General features: G+C 39.6%; 3 protein-coding genes across 5 annotated transcripts; 1 reads left to right on the top strand and 2 right to left on the bottom strand.

The window, feature by feature from the left end:
* Positions 1 to 301: 301 nt before the first annotated feature.
* On the bottom strand, positions 302 to 3,024 carry LOC103133515 (otoraplin). The gene is made up of 4 exons (XM_007545275.2): positions 2,276 to 3,024; positions 2,012 to 2,151; positions 1,688 to 1,798; positions 302 to 1,600 (listed from the first exon to the last, which is right to left on the bottom strand). The coding sequence occupies exons 1-4, from the start codon at positions 2,385 to 2,387 to the stop codon at positions 1,577 to 1,579; spliced, it is 387 nt and encodes a 128-aa protein (XP_007545337.1). The 5' UTR covers positions 2,388 to 3,024; the 3' UTR covers positions 302 to 1,576.
* A 1,008-nt stretch (positions 3,025 to 4,032) lies between these two features.
* Positions 4,033 to 13,175, top strand: gtpbp2a (GTP binding protein 2a). Of its 2 annotated transcripts, none has more exons than XM_007545274.2 (12): positions 4,033 to 4,565; positions 5,482 to 5,508; positions 5,923 to 6,107; positions 6,693 to 6,801; positions 6,944 to 7,141; positions 7,262 to 7,436; positions 9,122 to 9,341; positions 9,478 to 9,613; positions 9,715 to 9,773; positions 9,860 to 10,031; positions 10,201 to 10,365; positions 10,741 to 13,175. In XM_007545274.2, exons 1-12 carry the CDS (start codon positions 4,365 to 4,367, stop codon positions 10,924 to 10,926), a joined length of 1,833 nt encoding a protein of 610 aa, XP_007545336.1. In that variant the 5' UTR covers positions 4,033 to 4,364; the 3' UTR covers positions 10,927 to 13,175. The 2 variants fall into 2 exon arrangements, with proteins under 2 accessions (XP_007545336.1, XP_016523412.1); XM_016667926.1 differs by having other exon boundaries at positions 4,518 to 4,565; positions 5,907 to 6,107.
* Positions 13,176 to 14,447: 1,272 nt separating this feature from the next.
* Positions 14,448 to 18,585, bottom strand: polh (polymerase (DNA directed), eta). 2 transcript variants are annotated; one of them, XM_007545272.2, is made up of 10 exons: positions 18,219 to 18,585; positions 17,511 to 17,645; positions 17,210 to 17,439; positions 16,891 to 17,069; positions 16,705 to 16,808; positions 16,483 to 16,602; positions 16,153 to 16,276; positions 15,943 to 16,008; positions 15,648 to 15,820; positions 14,448 to 15,555 (listed from the first exon to the last, which is right to left on the bottom strand). In XM_007545272.2, the coding sequence occupies exons 1-10, from the start codon at positions 18,530 to 18,532 to the stop codon at positions 14,670 to 14,672; spliced, it is 2,331 nt and encodes a 776-aa protein (XP_007545334.1). In that variant the 5' UTR covers positions 18,533 to 18,585; the 3' UTR covers positions 14,448 to 14,669. The 2 variants fall into 2 exon arrangements, with proteins under 2 accessions (XP_007545334.1, XP_007545335.1); XM_007545273.2 differs by having other exon boundaries at positions 17,210 to 17,379.
* Between the last annotated feature and the right edge of the window lie 633 nt (positions 18,586 to 19,218).

Genomic DNA, 19,218 nt, shown 5'->3' with positions numbered 1-19,218 from the left:
ACAAACAAACAAAAAAACCTAAAAAATCATACAAAATGTTTTAAAGGAAAATAAAATTAGTCACAAAATGAGAAGCAGCTTTCAAAGATTTCTATAGGGATGTTGTTTTATTTCTATACAGTTTGTGTTACAGTGCCTTCTGAAAGCATTACTTCCTCTCTGAACTTTTCTACATTTCATTATTTTAAAAACAGATGCTTCAATGTAATTTATTCTGGCTATACATTATTCAAAAACACAAATGGAAGCATAGTTGGGCCACGGAAGACAAATTCTACTAGTTTTTGTTCCTTTTCTTTAAACCAATATCTTATAAAAATGTGATACATAGATGTGTATTTCATCACACTAAGTCAATGCTTTGCTGCACCACCTTACACTGCTAATATAGCAATTGGTCTCTTTTCTTGGGGTACACCTTTGTGAGCTTTGCACACCCATAAATCAAAAGTTTTCACAAAATTTTATTTGCAAAATAGCTCAGTTTAAATCAGACTAAAAGGGAAGTTTCTTTGAATATAATTTCCAAGATGAATCTCAATTGCTTGTAGCCCAAAAAGTTCAGGGTCATTTAACCAGAGCACCTTCTTCCATGGGTTTGTCGTGTCACCAATATTTTACGACATAACAATTTTTGATTTTGGCTTAAAACTGATTTTCTTCTTAACAATTTTAGACTCGACATGTAGAGCGCACAGGCAGCATATGTTATGTTCCCTGATTATACCTCTTGCTTGGATCTCTGCAGCCCCTCAAGACTCATCATGGGACTTTTGGCTGCTTCTCTGATTAATGCTCTTTCCACAGCCTATTCATTTAGGTAGAGTGTTTTTGGTAGATTTGTCATGGTGGTAGTTGTGGTGTCCTCTTTCTCCCTTTCAGGTGATGGATTAAAGAGAAACCTGGAGTGTTTGCTGTGTCGTATGGTGTTTATTTTGCTGCTCAGTCACTAATGACCTCTAACAAACCATTGAATTCTTGTCAGCAAGCTGAAGTAATGTGGGATATGGATTAAGAAGTGATTAATAAATTAGTATTATTACTTTATTTTCTGTTGTCTGAATCTCCCATCTGCCAGTCTTTAGTTTTCTATTTTGCTCCAGTTGTCGCCTGTGTAGTTCTTCTATGTATCACAATAAATGTTTGTAACATATGTCTATACACTTACTATTAGATTTAATTTTTGAGTTAACATTTGTGTCTCTCTGATTGTCTGTGCTAATGCTAATTATGGCATTTTGAATTTTATAATGTATCTACAGTGTGACAGAAATAGAAAATTACCCAATTCCCATCTCTAAAAATAAATATGTTCCTTTATTGTTTTTCATTTGAAGTGACATATATATATTTTATTATTTAAAAAAAATAGCTTGATCTTTACATTTTTGTGTCAACAGCAACGGTGGAAAGAAGTGCTACAAAGAGAGGAGAATCTGAAGTTGTCTTCCTAAATGCAATACATCAAATTATTTTTGTATGATGTATGAATTTGACAGAGATGAGTGCTCTTTATAAAAAATAAAAAAAACAGGACATTGAAAGGGGAACTCCAGAGTATTCAGTCTCTTGTCCACTAATCACAATAGAAGTCCATATCCTAAAAATGAAACAAAAGGTTAGGTTAAAGGCACAAGATATTCACAAAAACAAACAGGAAATATTTAAATGAAAGACAGACACTCACAGTGGTCTGCTTCCGAACTGTGTTGTCTGTAAACGTCCTGGTCTCTTTCACCACAGTTGCAGGGAAATATCCCGTTCTACCCATCTGGTCCACATACCGCTGACTGTACACCTGGCAGAAAACACAACATTGCAGTCTAAATGTACAGTAGCAAATATTTTACTGTATATTTAAACTGAAACAAAAATAACAAAACAAACACCTTTATTTATTTGTAGCACTTGTTACAAGTGAAAATATATAATAAGTTATAATATCTTTGGCAACAAGAGGAATTAATTGTGTAGCTTGCTAATATGTGGATTTCAATAAACATGCACATACACTTCCATACCAGAAGACTCCAGCGCCATCTGGTGGTATGAGTTTAGAATACACATAAACCATCTGACCCTTTTTTATGTTGATGAATCTGCAGTCAGGAGCTATGAAGTCATCCACAGCTGTGGCCATTGAAAGAACATCTTATGAAGCAAAGACAAAACACAACTTACATAAACTATGTGCCATTTGATTATTGATTCAAGTGCAGTTTCAGCTTTACAATTCTATATAATTAACAGCTCTGTAAGTAATATTCTGACTTACATGAACATTCTGCATCTCCGCACATCTTGCGATCTGCTAGTTTATCCATTCGGACCGCCATCGTGGTCTGGTGAAGCAGTCCAACAAGGAGCAAGCTTACCAAGGGACTCATGGTGGGCAAAAGGGAACAGCTACAGAGAAGTTTTGAGTTGGAATGCAGAGCATGGGAAAAGCTGCAAAAAAAAAAAAAAAAGGACTTAAAAATCTGCAAACACTTCTCAGTCAAGAAGGGATGGGTTGAGCTTCAACATCACAGGATTTGTGACCAATCAGAACTGAGTTTCACGAATGCCATAATTCATCTCATTCAAGGGAGTAGGCTGGCCCTCTCAAATTTCATACATTCTTCACTAACAAGAATGTGGCAGAATGTGGAGTGGCAGTTAAAAACAAAGTACTTGTAAACTCAGTATACACAATATATACAGTAAAACAATATAATAAATTAAACCATCAAACTGTAAACAACAGGAAAGACACATGATCATTGACACCAAACATTATATTCAATTTGAACACAAGCAAAAGAGCAAGCAATCAAATATAACTTACTCTACTTAAAAAACAGTAACTATCATATAATCAACATAAAAATTGGTGGCAAATTTCTCAATGGTTTTACTTTTTACAGTTTCATATGGTTATTTGAATATTATTACATTGTTGGCTCTCACACAACGTCTGATTTATATAGCCATGAAAAACTTTTGTTGTTTTACCTATCAATTGTTCCCCGAGAGTGTGAAATAAAACACATTCTAGTGAAATTCCACCTCCTTGTCTTTCACATTATCCATAAAATGTTCTCTGTGAAATCCAAAAGTTGTTTTCAAAATATGACTGGCTTGCATATTATTAGTGACTCATCCTGTAAGGCAGAATGAGTCATTAACACAACCTGTCATTTGGTCAAATGCCATCATCGCTGAAATTCTTTCTATTGACACTGACATAGGTTTGCTTTAGTTTTCATGCGTTAATGGATATAGAAGCCACCAAGGGAGACGAGTCAAGACTTCCTAGGGTTGGGTCACTGAATAATGTGACCTTGACAATCCCAGCATCGACCTTAACTCACCTGCCATTGTGATTGTTTTTGCTACATCTTATAAACCTGATGCCTCTCATTTTACAGTGGAAATGAGGTGGACATCCAAAGAACACCCACCTCGCTTCCTCCCCTCACCACCCTCAACAACACAGTGTCTACTATGGATCAATTTCAGATATATAGGATATAACGTCTTTGTCCTCACACTAAGACACTGCTTTAGAAAAAAAAAAAAAAAAGTATTGCTCAATAGTTTTGATACTCAGCAGGGGAGTTTAATTCGACTAATCCTATAAACATATTAACTAAAATCCTATTCGCACATTTTAGATATATTTAAATATAAATAGTTCTTATTCTTTATTCTTCAAGTGAGAAATATTCGTTTTCATTTACATAATTAAAGCATTTTAAAAATTCATAACATATTACCATGTCATTATACCCTTATAAAGCCCAAATTAAGAAATGACGCATAATGTACAGCGTTTTCAAATTTACTTTTTGCTATGGTCACTAATGTGGTTTCTCTTTGCCATTTATTGGTAAAAATCATCTGTAACTTTCATAATCTCTTGTAAACAAAGGTATTTTCCGGTGTCGTCTGATGCAAAGCCTCGCAACACGGTATACCTATCTGAGAATGTTTTGTGAATCTTTCCAGTTAGCCGGGCGGAGTTTAACCCATGTAAAGTACTGTGGAAGCCGAAACAAAACGAACCGCTCACTCGCGCTTTACGGTTTATTATATCAAGCGCCCCTAAACGCTTTTGGTATTGTGACGTAGGCAGTTGAAAACTTAAAAGGATACAGCACTTCAGGGCTGGGGTTAGTGTTATTGTTCGATTTGAAGATTTTGGTGGAAGCCGAAACTTTGCTAATATTGTGGAGAATGTAATCGATAATCAGAAGTGTGACCTTATTAAAATCTAGGCTCACACATGCCTGGCCTAGATGCTTTTAGCTTTTTTTTCCATATTACAGCAGCATATTTAGACAGGCTGAGGTAAGCTAGCAAGCTCGGTCCTAAAGAAGCCGATGGATGCGCGGGTTTCGGAGTTATTTGGGTCAGCAAGCGGGCACGGCTCCGGTGGATCTCAGGGATCTACGTCTAACCACAAGCCAGGAAATGGCAACGGGGTTGTCTCAAAAAAGACTGGTGCAAAGAACAAGAAAGCAAGAACTCGATTTCCTCGCAACTTCAAACCGAGCAATAACACACCATATCTACCCCCAGAGGTAAGGCTGATGCTAATCTATGAAGTACATTTAAGTGATTCGAAATAAAGTCATATGAGAAACACAAAAGAAGTCTAGAAAAACAAGGAACAAACAGGAAATATGTGCCTTCTGGCTTCCACTGCACAGAAACGCTAATGTTTTCTGTTATTTCCTGTATGGCTAACTTTCCTATCCGAAACTAGTGACACGTAGTGAACAAAAGAGAACGTCTGAGCGGTCTATGTTGGGTCAAAGTGACCAAATTTTCACTCATTGTTTATTATATAATAGAGTTGTATTTTGCAATTAATGGTTTTTATCTTTTTTTTTGCATTATTATTATTTTTATTATTATTTATTCTAGCAGTGGGGCTAGCTAGCCTAAAAGAGGAACAGCTGTGTTTGTAAATAAGGGGGGCGGAAGTGCAAAGCTTGGCCGACATTCACTCGTTGGGACAAATACATCAACTCATACAGCTCCCAGTGACTTTATTGAAACAAATAAAAAACAACAAATACCTATGTGTAATAACACGGAGTTAATAGACTTCTAGATATTCCTAAAAGTTAAATTAGCAAACAGGTTACACTTTAAATTAATCTGTTTTTCTGTATTTGCGCCCATCTCCCTTCCTTTTTTTAACACCTATAACGAGAAGTATTTCAGTAATAATAAATGTTTGTCCCATAAAGTAATTGCACTTGACTTTAATTACCATTGGTTTTAAACATTGCTCCTAATGGTATAGAAGAGATGTGTATAATAAGGGCAGCTGTGGCTTAGCAGTCACTGCCAGCCTATTCACAGCCCGGTGTTTTCTGCTCATTCAGTCAGGTTGGTTTTCTCTTTATCTTTGAACAAATGTTGCAGTTCTCTGTTTGACAGCATTTGTTCCTCTTCTGTCTCTCTTTATTTTACTATCCTGTCTCTCAGGCTGAAGAGGGAAACATAGAATACAAGGTAAGCAAGAAACTTGTTTTATGTTTTGGTTTTAGAGAAACCGGAGCAGGTCACCAAATGCTTCAAAAATGACTGATGTACGACAGCCATGTAATTGGCAACACTTGTTTTTTTTGTTGTTTCACAATCACGTAGCTAGAAGTCTCACAGAGAAATATTTTAGAAGAATCACAGGTGCAGCCTCTCTGTGGAAACACAACAGCCAAGTGGATTAGCAGGATTATTTTTAGTAACTCAACATTTGCTCTAGTCCTACACTAAACCTAAGTTTTACATATTAGTTTGTACATTTGCTAATACTAATACTACTAATGTTCAACAACTCGTTCGATTTTATTATTATTATTATTTTTTTTACTTTTACAGCTTGGCTTTAAGGCCAGCAATAATTTCTAAAGCTTTTGTCATTTTTAGCTAAAGCTGGTGAACCCCACACAAAACCGCTTTGAGCACCTGGCAACACAAATGAAATGGCGACTGCAGGAGGGTCGGGGCGAAGCCGTCTATCAAATAGGTGTCGAGGACAATGGCATGCTGGTGGGACTGTCGGAGGAGGACATGAGGGCGTCGCTGAAAACACTCCATAGGCTGGCCGAGAAGTGAGTCCTGGATGCCGGTTTTATTCTATGCTTTTATTATGCTTGCATAACCAGACGGGCAATAATATGTTGTTGTGCGACCTTTGGCCCTCAACTTTTTTTACTAGGGCATCGTGTGAATGTCACATATTGTATGTCAGTCCAAAAAGCATTAATTTTCAGTAAGATCTTGTGTTTGTGGTTGGAAGTGGACGAGATGTAAGAAGGATCTCTCCATACTACCTTATTCACTCTTTCACAGTCTGATGTTTCCTTGCATTTACACCTTGAAATACGTCCATGTAATGTGTTATGATAATAATCTGAACATTTAGTACATTAGTATAGCCTGCTTACTTTATCCTTGGGCACATAGACTTACGGAGGCTACAGCTGATCCGCTGAAGCATATCCAGATCGTAACTTTATCCCCGCTGGACTGCACAGTCGGTACTTGGAATGATGAGCGCGTCACTCAATCCTCTGCTGCCCTTAACACAAACAACATTTTGCTGTCCAGACTAAAATATATGTAATACAAATGTAATACAAATTGATAGAAATTTCAGTTCTATAATTTTTTTTTTCTACAACTGTTTTTAATAGGGTGGGAGCTGACATTGCAGTTCTCAGAGAACGAGAGGTCGAATACGACTCTGATGTTCCTCGGAAGATCGCTGAAGTTCTCATACGAAAGGTCCCCGATGATCAGCAGGTTAGTTCAGCTTCTAGAAACGCATGCTGTTTTTTTTTTTTTTGTTTGTTTTTTTTAAATCAACTTTTCGTTTATTTATTTACTTTATTATTATCTGACCGTTTCTTTTTAACTCGTATCCCTTGCTCTTCCTCCTCTGCAGTTCTTAGACCTACGAGTGGCAGTCCTGGGTAACGTGGACTCTGGTAAGTCCACTCTGTTGGGCGTTTTAACACAAGGTGAGCTGGACAACGGACGGGGAAGAGCGAGACTCAACCTCTTCAGGCACCTGCATGAAATCCAGACTGGGCGCACGTCAAGCATCAGCTTTGAGATCCTCGGCTTCAACAGCAAAGGAGAGGTGAGAAACGACCAGCATCAAGAGTATTACTAATGTCTACCTTAGCTCGTTAATCAGACTAAAATGCAATAGGCAGCATGATCATGAAATAGAATCATATCTCGTTTCGCTTTTTCCTAGGTGGTAAATTACAGCGAGTCTCGCACTGCAGAGGAGATCTGCGAGAGTGCCTCTAAAATGATCACCTTCATAGATCTGGCCGGTCACCACAAGTACCTGAAAACCACCATTTTTGGCCTCACCAGCTACTGTCCAGACTTTGCCATGCTTGTCGTTAGCGCAAACACTGGCATCGGTGCGTTCATGCTCATTAAGCTTTACAGTCATTTGATTCTTATACATTTAAAAATGTACGCTGAACTTTCATGACTTGTTCAGGTAACTCAAGTAAAGAGTAGCTCTGCTACGTGGTTAACGCAAGTTTCCGTGTCGCAGTTAAAAATAACTCGACTCACACATACAGAGTTGTTATGTATGACACTGCAGATATGTAGTATCTGAGCTTACATAACATATCCACCTTCCAACACCCATCTCTGCTTCCAGCCGCCACATCTTTGCTGGTCCCAAAATATCTCCAGCAGCATCGATTTTAAAAAAAACGCTATTTGACACACAGAACATAGTTATGCGTCTGGTCTTACTCCAAATCGGGTTCCTGCAAACAAATCGACAAAAGAAAATAAATAAATAAATAAAATACAGATTCAGCTTTAGCAGCCATAAAATAATCCTAAACTTTACCACAGCATCAATATCTGTAAATTATGTATCAGTATATTGTTAAACTATAAGCAATTAGACTTGCAGCAAGAAGCACGTACCCAGGAAAGAAGCGCAGTGAAACCTGAGCTGGTATGCTAATTACACAGACAGGGAAGTTGGCACAGTGTCTCCGTGTTTAGTTGAAGGCGTGCATTTAGCTAGAAATGCAGACACAGGTGAGAAAGCTGTAAGTAGATTTTACTGACACTCTGTCTAGTTACAGAAGCAGAATTGTAAGGTAAAAATCACACAAAGTTGTTGGTAAACCTGTTGAGTGTTCCTATTGCAAATAGCAGAGATCATATTTAAGAGCTGAGCATCTGAGTGAAACGAGTGAAATTTTCTTATTTGCTCTGGATGTAAATTTAATACCTATGTCCAATCGACCGTCCAGTGTTGTTGGTTATATTTATGTGCATCCCTTATCATTTAACCATATTTGCACGCAGTGCTCTTTTCTAAATTGTTGCACTGTATCTGTCGATGTGTTTACGTCTGCTCTAAAACGAGAAACTCCAGCTAAAATGAGGTCAAGAAGGAACACCATCTTAACTACGCCGTAGATGGGACAGAACATGAGCTCCAGCTTTAATTATGAAACAGAGTAATGGATCCTTGTAAAGCATTGGGATCACATTGGGTCGTGGGTGGCAAGCCTGAAGGTCAAAGGCCAGTAATCATCATTACTTTCAGGAATGATTTACTTATCGTGTTTATAAATATGAGCTGCAGTCAGAATTGAATTAAGGAATAAAGAACTGTCGTTGTTTGCCCAGCATGTACTACAAATTATTCACTGCTGCAGAACTGACAAGAGATCTGGGGTATTTTAAGTGGCTGCTGGCTTGTAACAGCACTTTGGAGTGCTTTAGTAACATGGAACAAGTCTGGAGCAATACCAGACCCATGAAATACCCTGCTGCGTATATGACTTTGGTATAGGTTTCAACTTTGTTTATAAATAAACACAACTCGGCATCATTGACAAACCACTGCCATCTCGGCTAGAAGTTACTGTACATATAGGGATTGTAACTTTTTATTCTGGATAATTAGATAGTTTGGACAGGAAAGGAAATTCTTCCAAGCCTTGCAGATGCCCTCAATCGGTTTCTGCTTGTTTGCTAAACAGAAGAGCACCTTAACTAGCTGAAAGTAGTGAAAGACAAACTACTACTTAACTACCGTGTCCCACTTCTCCTCGCTTTGTTTCAGCCGGTACGACAAGAGAACATCTGGGTCTCGCCATGGCCTTGAAGGTCCCCATCTTCATTGTTATCAGCAAAGTGGACCTCTGCACCCGAGCCACTGTGGAGCGCACGGTGCGGCAGCTCGAGCGGGTCCTGAAACAGCCGGGCTGCAACAAAGTGCCCATGGTTGTCGGCAGCACCGACGACGCAGTCACAGCAGCACAGCAGTTCGCACAGTCGCCCAGGTGGGACTCCAGATGTCCCTATTTGTTTTGTTCTCTTTTGCTGTCACATCTGTGTTTCATCTGTAGTTCATGCTACCAGCTACAACAGATGTTGGAAAATGGGAATCAACTTTGATGTTTGTCTTGTCCTTGGCAGCATCACACCCATCTTCACCTTATCCAGTGTGACTGGTGAAAGCTTAGACATGCTCAAGGTCTTCTTCAACATCATCCCTCCCCTCAGCAACAGCAAAGAGCAGGAGGAGCTTATGCAACAGCTCACAGAGTTTCAAGTAAGTCCAACGTCGTTGCAAATGTGTAACCAGCTGGCTGCGATACACACATTCCCCCTGGTGCATGCATGCGTGATTTATGACTGTGGGCTTCTCTTCAGGTGGATGAGATCTACACAGTTCCAGAAGTGGGGACAGTGGTAGGAGGCACTCTGTACAGGTCAGTCTGGGAAGATGCCCGTCTTAAGTAAGCAAAACGTCCTAAGGACAATACCTGAACCGTATTTTTCGTTTCTGGTCGTTCAGTGGAATATGTCGCGAGGGGGATCATCTTGTAGTAGGGCCCACAGAGTTGGGCCAGTTCCACAAGCTGACCGTTGGCAGCATCCAAAGAAACCGCTCGGCGTGCAGGGTACTCAGGGCGGGCCAGGCTGCAACGCTTGCTCTGGGAAACTTCGACCGCTCACTATTACGCAAGGTGGGACCCTACATGTGTGCGATTTGTTTGAAAGGCATCTTTCACGTTTGATTTTTCCGCGCTGCTTACTGTAATAATACATCATTTTGTTAGTTTACAAAGATTTGTGTCAGTCGCTGCAATAAACGCAGTGCTGTATTTGAAGATGATTCTGATTTGCCACTGACAGGGTATGGTGATGGTGAGCCCAGAGATGGATCCTACTATCTGCTGGATGTTTGAGGCTGAGATTGTCTTGCTTTTCCATGCCAAGACCTTCCACAAAGGCTTCCAGGTTACTGTGCACATTGGAAATGTGAGACAGACCGCCACAGTGGAAGCTGTTTATGGCAAGGTTAGTTAATCCACTAAGCTATTTTGAGAAGTGTTTAAAAAGCAATCAAAAAGAGGTGATTATGGTAAAAAAAGAATATATTACATAGTAATCCAGGAGGGATGAAGGTGTGTAGCCGAGTTGTGCATCAAATGTAAATACATTCATAATATGTAAATAATATGTGTTTGTACTGATAAAGTATTATTATAAATTGTAAAAAAAAAAAAAACAAGAGGGGGGAGGTAGTGAAAATTATTTCTTTTACTTCTTTTTTGACTCTTATTTATGCACAGGAGGAACAAAAAAATCAATTTATACTGTAACGACCAATTGCCTCTGTTAATAATGCTCTTTGCTTTCATTATTTCTTCCTGCCATATTGCTGTGCTGCAGGAGGAGCTGAGGACAGGCGAAAAAGCAGTGGTTCTCTTCAAGTTCATCAAACACCCTGAATATTTGAAGGTGGGGGCTAAGCTGCTCTTCAGGGAGGGCGTGACCAAAGGTATTGGTCATGTCACCAACTTGCAACCCATTTCCTATCACCACCACCATTTTCCAGGGCAGGATGAGAAAGCCTGAAGTTTGTTGTTTTTAAGACCATCTCAGCTTTGAAAACTCCGTCCCAGCCCAAAAAACAACCAAGGTGCTTTACAGACTACATCACACCTCTCAAAGGCCTTTTGGACCTCTGCTAGCAAAGTAAACATCTGCTGCCGGATCTTAATGTTTTTGTCAACTTTTTTGTTTGTTTGTTTGTTTTGTTTTTCTCCAAAGCCTCCTTACCATCATGCTTGTTTTATCTTCTTTAGATTTTGACAGTACTGATATTTTAATTCCCGTACCGGTTTTCAGGTTTAAATTAGTTGCAATTCTTGGCACTGAAACATCACATCCCACTGAAACATGTCAAATTTTAAGGGGAAAAAATAGATTAATTGAAACATTTAACATCGGTGTTGAAGAGCTGCTAATAAACTTGGACTCCTAAATGCACTCCTCACACACACACACACACACTGATCTGCACTGAGCACTGCCAGCGATGGTTTCTGTGTGGAAGAAATATATTTTTTTTTGTTTTGCAAAGAATTAGATATTTTGACATGGTGTAAATGGCATCACCGTTGTGAAATAAGTGATTATCAGTGAACAACAGAATCTGATCTGCTACTAGCACAGTGCCTGATCAAGCCAAGAGCTTAGTATTTAAGTATATGTAAGGTGTTTTATTCACTCAAACTGCCAAGAGGATTCAGCTTTTTCGTAAATTGTAAATTGTATTTAGACTGCAACTATAGCTTCACACTGCCGACTCTAACATACGATCTATAATCTGTGCAACGGGAGATGGAGTAATTTTAAATTAGTCATTCTAAATCGAGAGAAAAATGTTAAAAAGTCAAAGGAAAGATTTCAAAGAGTTTAAAACTCAAACGTGTCACCGTTGAAATTAGCATTGTTTTTTTAAATTGTTGCTTTTGCTTTGCCATTTTTATATCAGGCTTTACAAAAAAAATAACAACAGTAAACCCAGCAAACTTTGCATTTGCATAATACAAAATTTTGCATACTTCAAAAGTCATGTGCTATGCTGGACAAACAGTCAGATGGATCTGAATCACCAGCAATGGCATGTTGACCTGACTGTGGTGGGGGGGAAAAAAAGCATTTAGGGTTGGAGGAAAGTCGACAGCTTTTCGAAAGCATGAGAGGCACACTTTCTGTAGACACTCGGTCTAAACATCTACAAACAACCAATTTCTTTCTCTCGCTACTGTCTACTCAAACCATATCCTGCTGGTGGACTTTTATTTAAGGATAAAAGCCTCATTTGTGAGTGTCGGGCACAGCTTATTGGAGTGAAGCAGAATGCTGTTAGTGCTGCTGAAGAGGGCATTTGAAGAATGTAAATGGGGATTTATGTATAAACCTTGTTGAGGTTGCGTGTCAGTCTGTCAAGATTGCAAAGGTTTTCCCGTCACACCTGTTATAATCTGTTTTTATTCACAAGTAATGCCTCAGTAGTATGGTGAGATTGTTAGAATCCTCCCAGCTACCACAAGTGCTTTAGTTACTCAGGGCAGCATAGACATTAGTTGACGGCATTCCCTTTTCACAGAGCCACTCTGATGTTTCTGTTGCTGTTTGAGGAGTTGGTGATTTTAGGAGAGCCAGAGAATGAGATGTATATATATTTTTTTCCTTTTTTTTTTTTTTCCCCCCAAAGATTTGTGTTTTGTGTATTAGTGTGTGAAAATGGCTTCTGATGCAACTTTCTTTCAAAGCAATGATATTCGAGGTACTTGATGTCATCTCTTAAGTTACTGATGTCACAAACTTGGAAGGGATTCAAACACAGTGCCTAGTGGAGCTACTGCCAGAGTAGCCTCCCATCACATCCCAAAGTTTTACAGCCGAGGGACAAACGCGCTTTGGTTGGTGCTACAGCTAGCAACAGGTTCTGACATTTCTACTTTTGCGGTTTTTGTTCCGTAGCACCCGTGTTGTTGACGTACAATTTACCTGCAAAGTCGAGAAAATGTAATAATGAAGTTCAACCAAATAATTTTGAATAGAGTTCAGGTTCCAGTTTGTTTTAATGCATTACAGTTGGATATTTTAGATTTCTAAGTAGTTTGAGATTTTACCGTTTTTTAATAGTTTCTAACACGGCACATTTTTTTTTCCCTCTTTTAAAATCAAATACAAGATCTGTTTTTCTTTTAATGGAGTTAAAAATATTTTGATAATTAATTATATGGGTGAAATGCAATTTTTATGTACAGATCCAATTTGTTCTGTGTTCATAAATAAAACCTATATTACCTCTTGAATGTGTTTTTCTTTAATTAGAACTAAAATTTCCTCCTTTTCAGTTGTCATTATGCACCATAAGTTTTGTTTATGTCCATTATAAATCCACGAGCAGGTAACTTTATGATGCATTTCCTCAGGAGCTGTACTTTATTTAGAGTGACTTGCAAAAATCTCACCACTTGATCATCTTCCCTTTTTTTTTTTTTTTACACTACAAACAAATTTTAATGTGTTTTAATGGAATTAATTGAGCATATTTACAAAGTAAAAGCGAAAGGATATGTTGTTTTCAGAATAAATGTAAAGCAAATCCATTCCCACGGTGAAACATGTCGGTGGTAGTGTGTTGTGGGAACGCTTTTCTTCAGCAGGGATGGGGAAACTGACGGATGGGCATGAAAAGTATTCATGATTCAAAGAAGCTTGAATACAAATATGCATGTCAATTTTCTTTTCGTGTCACAATTGTACACCACTCAGTTGGTCTATCACATAAAATTCTCAAAAATTACAATACTGTGATTATAATCTAACAAAATGTAGGATTTTTTTAAGGCGCATAAATGTTTGGGGACCAACCAGAGAAAAATATTACAACTAAAGAACATGTTAGAAGGATGACTCGGGTTTTTGTTGTGCATTTCCTCTTTTTCTAGAAGCTTAACAGTTTTATAATTCTACATTATAGGGAGAGTCATCGTGTTTGTCATTCAGATCTATATGAATTATAGAAATGCCTTTTTGTTATCTTTCCAGGAGGTCTGTTCATATTGAATCCTCCAGGTCTCAGAGTGGGCCTCCTCACGGTGTTTACTCACCCTGCAGTGCATTTTTAGCTTATAATCATTGCTTTCTGGGCTGCTAAATGTTTAGGAAATATCTCCTATTAAGAAGATTTCAGTTGCACATTCCATAAAACACAATCTAGTTTACATCCAGCTTACATTTTTTACAATTATACTTAGCTTTAAAAGGACTACGACCTCCAATAAAAATATTACAGATGAGAGGTTTAAGTGCTGCTCTAGTGAATGTTGTGGCTAAAAGCAGGCCATAACAGCAGGTTGCATTTGCAGCTCTTATCACCAATAACTAGCCCTCTGCACAGGCCTGATTAGTCTGGCTTGCACTCTGGCTTATTTACTGTCTGAATACCTTACCAGTAGTTTCATTTGCGTTTCAGTTTTAATTGCTTTACAAATTTAAGAAATGTTTAAGTTAAACAGGTTCCTGCTTTAATTATTTATTTTTTTGTGACAGTATTGCAACACAATGCGATGTACTACTTTGATGTATTAGAAACACCTTTAATTGTTACAAGTTTAGAAAATAAGCTTATTAAAGTACTGTAATAAAACAAAAACCTGGTTCAGAATAAATAATTTCTTTACGCAGTGATTGCTTTGAATGAAAATTTTTTTAAAAAATTGTTTTTCTAGGTTGCTTTTTGATATGAATAAAAAACCAGATTACTGTTTTTACTGTAGTCGGATACATTTATGTCATCAGTTCTTTTTGAAAAATGAATCCAAGGTACCCATACTTCCTCCTTGGGATCTCTGTCTTTTTGGAGCAGGGCCTGACGGGCCTCTTGTTTTTGTTTTGCCCCGGGTTGATTGCGTTGTGCCTCCTGCTCTAAGAGGAACCAGAGACACACTGGAAGAAGAAGAGGTGGTGGAACTGGAAGTGTTGACTGCTGAATTAATAGATGAAGACAGGGAAGTCTGGAGGTCCAGTGCAAAGTGAAAGTCGTTGTGTTCAGGCAATTCCCAGACCAGCACTTCTTTACCGCAGCGCTCACAGGTTATCAGGTCTTCCACAAGCACGCTTGGAGGTTGGCGGTCTTCTGGTTCTGTCTCTGGTTTCGTCCTTACATCTTTAAATCGTGGCTGATCGGGTTCGTGCTCGGCAACGGCGTCAGGATCTTCACAGTGATCTCCATCTATGATTTCAGGTTCAGATTCAGACGTGGGGATCGGTAGGGCTGAAGGCCCAAAGCTTCCTTCAAGGCTTTTCTTTTGAAAGAAAGAGGAGATGCCAGAGCGGGGGCTTTCTGAGATGATTTTGGTGCTAGAACGCCTATCAGTGGAAAATTTTTCATCTAAGATGACAGATGAAGAGACTTCTCTTGAGTTTCCACACTCATCTTCCTCCTTCTTGGCTTGTTTTTGTTTCCCAGACGCTTTCTGAAAGAAGGACTGTATAGTTCCAGGTTGGTTGCCTGGAGACACATTTTTTAGGTCTGACTGTGTATTAGAGGGGGTCTGAGTCGCAGAGAAGGAACTCTGAGTCGAAGTGGGATCACTGGACAGAAAGCCAGCGATCCCCCCTGTGGTCGGCGCATCGCTGAATTTGCTGGCTGAGAGGTGCAGCAGGGTCAGAGGCGGAGTCCTGGAGACATGGAAGACAGAAGGTCTAAATCACAGAGCATTTACTCAAAGTGGCACTATAAATACCTTGCAGCACCGCTGCTCTTTAATTACCATGCGGCTTGTTGGTTTCCTGCTGTGTTGAGACTCTTGATAATGGCAAAGCTGTCACTGGATATTTTAGTCGCCTCGTAGCGCACCAACGCGCAGCATCGAGAGAAACTGCTCTGCCTCTTGTCACCAAGCTGACGCACTCCGACCGTCAACAACTTTGCCACTCGACCGTTCTGTATGTCGGTGAGAAAACACTGATGTGAAATGAGCAGGCGGCTATGGAGTAGAAATGGGTAAAACATCACAATTTCAATGCAAAACAAAACATAAACGATAGCGGGGATTTTTTTCTCACCGCTTCTCTGTCTTTGGTCAACCTCTCCTCCAGCTCAAGGGCCAGTTGATGAAGCCAGTACTGCACCTGCACAGAGGTTTGGATTTAGCATGAACATACATTGAGAAAGCATAAACAAATAAAGACCTGCAGAGAAAAACATTTCAGATAATAAATAGAAATTGGATGTAGAAATAGCTCAAGTATGCTTCTGCAACTGGTGGTCTGTACCTGCTGTTTTGTGGCCAGTGATGTTTTCCCAGGGAAGTTCTTACTGCAGCCAATGGATTTGGGAAGCTGCCTGGGTTTCACAGCTTCAAACTCAATCCCCCGACACAAGTCATACAGCCACTGGCTGCAGAGCAGAAATATTATTACATTATAACAGCATGACGCAGCAAAGGAAATCAAGCTACGTCAAAGAATTACATGTGCACTTCTAGTGCAAAATTAAGATTAACTGAATTCCTGTATTATTGTACATAAAAAGGATTGTAAACTAGGGACAATATTTAAAAAAAATATTGATTCTGTAAGCTGTTTTTTGTGAACAGTCCTCACCCTGTCTTTTCTCCAAAGTGCTGCCCCAGCTGTGCCAGAGAGAACCGCGTGAGATCTCCCATGTTCTCAACCCCCAGAGTTTCTGTTATCGACGCACCCATCTTGCCCCCGAGGTTACGACTGCGTGGAACAATAAGAGCGAACGGTTCTACTAGTCATCTGTTGCACTTCTGCATCGGAAGGTCAGTGAAATTTTTGCGGGACAGTGACAATTAAACTCACATCTTGCCGACTGGCAGAGTGCTAAACAGCTCAGTCACAGAGTCCAGAGGGAGGATAGTTTGTCTGTTAGGTTTGTTCAGACCGCAGGCCAGCTTAGCCAGCACCTTCAACAGTAGAGAGTTACATATGAGGTCAGCAACAACAGTCGCCGGTCTCACATCAGAATTATGTGAAGTTTTATCCCACCTTGTTGTGAGATATCCCTGCTGAGCAGCGGAAGCCTGTGTGCTTCTCTACGGCTGCTCTCATTTCTTCAACAATGAGCGCACCGACAGTTAGCTGCAGCTCTGCAGAGTTCTGCTCTCCCTCGGTTGGGACAGATAAGGACGCCAACCACTGCTGGACTCCTCTGGATCTTCTCTGTTCTAAGAATAAAATAAAATAAATTAAAAAAAAAGTTAACAGACATAACATTTGTTGGGGTTTTAGGAATTTAAGACTTGCCGCTTTCAGTATTAGCCTCCTAATGCTGACTTGTTACAGTATAAAGACTGAATAAGTCTACCTTTATCCAAAGCTGAATCGTCAACTTGGCTGGACTCGTCATGCGCAAATGGATAGCCTTGAATGTGAGTAGTCCTGAGAAGCCGTTGGTCGATCTGTTGATCTGCTATGTCTCTGCACCGCTGCTGGACGGCTGCCGTCAGGTCCATGTAGGCCTCATCGATGCTGGCCCTCTCAATCACAGCAAAACGAGACATCACCTCAATCACTTCCACACTCGCCTCTCTGTAACTACAAACAGAGGTCAAGCAGCACAAGCACCACAATGTGGACGTTTTGCCGAGTAAACTGACAGCACTTACTGAGTTAGATCTGCCTTCCCATGAGACTCTCGCACTCTGGCCACCTGGAGATCTGGGCACAGCTTTTTTGCATCGTCCACCCACATGTTCCTGGTGACACCGTGGGCCCTCGCCTCATAACTCACCGCTATGATACTAACAGATAATGACACGTCGCTCAGAACCACGTTTAGCGCATGATCCCCTTCAATAGTAGAGAGTTAAATATGAGAGATTTAAAATTAAGTGATTTATTTGTAGGAAAGTTTCCAACACAGAGACATGTTGAAACTAATGTCACAGAAGTTCATCCACATCATTGTCTTTTGATGGATCAAAGGTCTAAACTATAAATGAGTGGATGACCAGATTAAATGAAGGAAGTTCTTCCTAATCTAATCCAAACACAACCATTTATGCCATAGTGGGTAAGAAGGATTCTACAGTCTCCACACTGGAGTCCATTATTGGTACATAATGAAGCTGAGGTGGCTGTTGCAGTACCTAAAATGTACAGTATGTGACGCTACATTTATATTTAGTGTAGTTTATCTAATACAATGTAGAGTAATTTACTTTGATGCGGTAACCTGTTGGGCATTTACGCCTCTGTTCTCTCAGTAAATAATGACAGCCCCAGTCAGCTAACAGATGTTATGATGACTTCCGTTTTGGATAAGCATTAATTGCGTTGATCACCTCGACTGTTTCTCTGTGTCAGAAACTCACCCGCCTCCTTTCCACGTCTTGTACTGAGCCACCACGCAAGGGGTGTTTTTCAGAGCTGGATTCAGCCGTTGCTCCACCTGGACGTAAAAACAGTCCATGTCGACTAACGCCACCACTCTCTCTTTCCCGTACTCCATGCAGAACCGGGAGAGTTCGCCACCGGAAAAACAAAGACAGGAGTCTGCTGACTGAGGAGGGCAGATCACGGATCTACGAGGAGCTTCATGTGAACTGAAACTCAACAAGGCGCCCAAATAAAAGGTGTTGTCGCTTTGTATTTCGCGCAGAAAATTGCAGCTACATGATAACGTCATCAAGAGGCGACAGAGACGTCATGTCGACCAACTGGACTACAAATACGGTAAATAAAGAAAAACGGAATTGAATAAATAAATAAACTGTTAGTTCTCTCAGTGTACTATATGGCTTCCTCCCACTGTCATAAAAAACAATAAAAAAAGAACAACAACAACATGACAGATAAATTATTTCCTCCAAATTGCCCTTAGTTAAGGGTGTGGTGCAAGGTTGCTTGTCTGTTGGCCTCTAAGACAAGGAACAAGTATGCAGAGGATGGATTATCTCGAATCGTCTATTCCCGAAATAAAGTTGTTTTTTCTTCCAAACAATGTAGGGACATTTTAATTGCCAGAACTACTCTTTGCTTTACCAGTTTCAAATGCAAGAATTTTGCCACATGGAACTCGTGACTTAACTTCACTCTGTAGAACAACTTTTATAGTTCATAATATTACATGTTAGCAGGATGTCTACACTAGTTTTTGTTTAGTTGGTCTACACTGCCACCTGCTGACTACAATATGCAATTTTATTAACGCCTGACGTGGAAGCTGCAGGTTTAATCTTTGGGTAAAACAAAATAAGGTAATTCTAAAATAAACGTCTAGCTGTGAGAAGTAATCTGTTTAGCATTTAATGGGGGCATGTTAAGCATGTTTGCATGGCATAAACTTTTACATTTTTAGAACTTATTAGGATT

The sequence above is a fragment of the Poecilia formosa genome, unplaced genomic scaffold (assembly GCF_000485575.1).
Source record: "Poecilia formosa unplaced genomic scaffold, Poecilia_formosa-5.1.2 Scaffold12, whole genome shotgun sequence".
NCBI classification, from domain to species: domain Eukaryota; kingdom Metazoa; phylum Chordata; class Actinopteri; order Cyprinodontiformes; family Poeciliidae; genus Poecilia; species Poecilia formosa.
The sequence above is the reverse complement of the archived record's forward strand: the minus strand, read 5'-3'. Positions and strand labels throughout refer to the sequence as shown.

What these genes read in the sequence shown, in the direction of transcription:
- gtpbp2a (XM_007545274.2), top strand. Translation starts at nt 4,365, where the DNA reads ATGGATGCGCGGGTTTCGGAGTTATTTGGGTCAGCAAGCGGGCACGGC. An exon ending in CTCCATAGGCTGGCCGAGAA is followed by an intron (nt 6,108 to 6,692) that starts GTGAGTCCTGGA and finishes TGTTTTTAATAG; the next exon opens with GGTGGGAGCTGACATTGCAG. An exon ending in AGGTCCCCGATGATCAGCAG is followed by an intron (nt 6,802 to 6,943) that starts GTTAGTTCAGCT and finishes CCTCCTCTGCAG; the next exon opens with TTCTTAGACCTACGAGTGGC.
- LOC103133515 (XM_007545275.2), bottom strand. Translation starts at nt 2,387, where the DNA reads ATGAGTCCCTTGGTAAGCTTGCTCCTTGTTGGACTGCTTCACCAGACC. An exon ending in GAGTCTTCTGGTATGGAAGT is followed by an intron (nt 1,799 to 2,011) that starts GTATGTGCATGT and finishes GTTTTCTGCCAG; the next exon opens with GTGTACAGTCAGCGGTATGT. An exon ending in CAGTTCGGAAGCAGACCACT is followed by an intron (nt 1,601 to 1,687) that starts GTGAGTGTCTGT and finishes TTTCATTTTTAG; the next exon opens with GATATGGACTTCTATTGTGA.
- polh (XM_007545272.2), bottom strand. Translation starts at nt 18,532, where the DNA reads ATGACGTTATCATGTAGCTGCAATTTTCTGCGCGAAATACAAAGCGAC. An exon ending in GGGAAGGCAGATCTAACTCA is followed by an intron (nt 17,440 to 17,510) that starts GTAAGTGCTGTC and finishes CTCTGTTTGTAG; the next exon opens with TTACAGAGAGGCGAGTGTGG. An exon ending in CGATTCAGCTTTGGATAAAG is followed by an intron (nt 17,070 to 17,209) that starts GTAGACTTATTC and finishes TTTTATTCTTAG; the next exon opens with AACAGAGAAGATCCAGAGGA.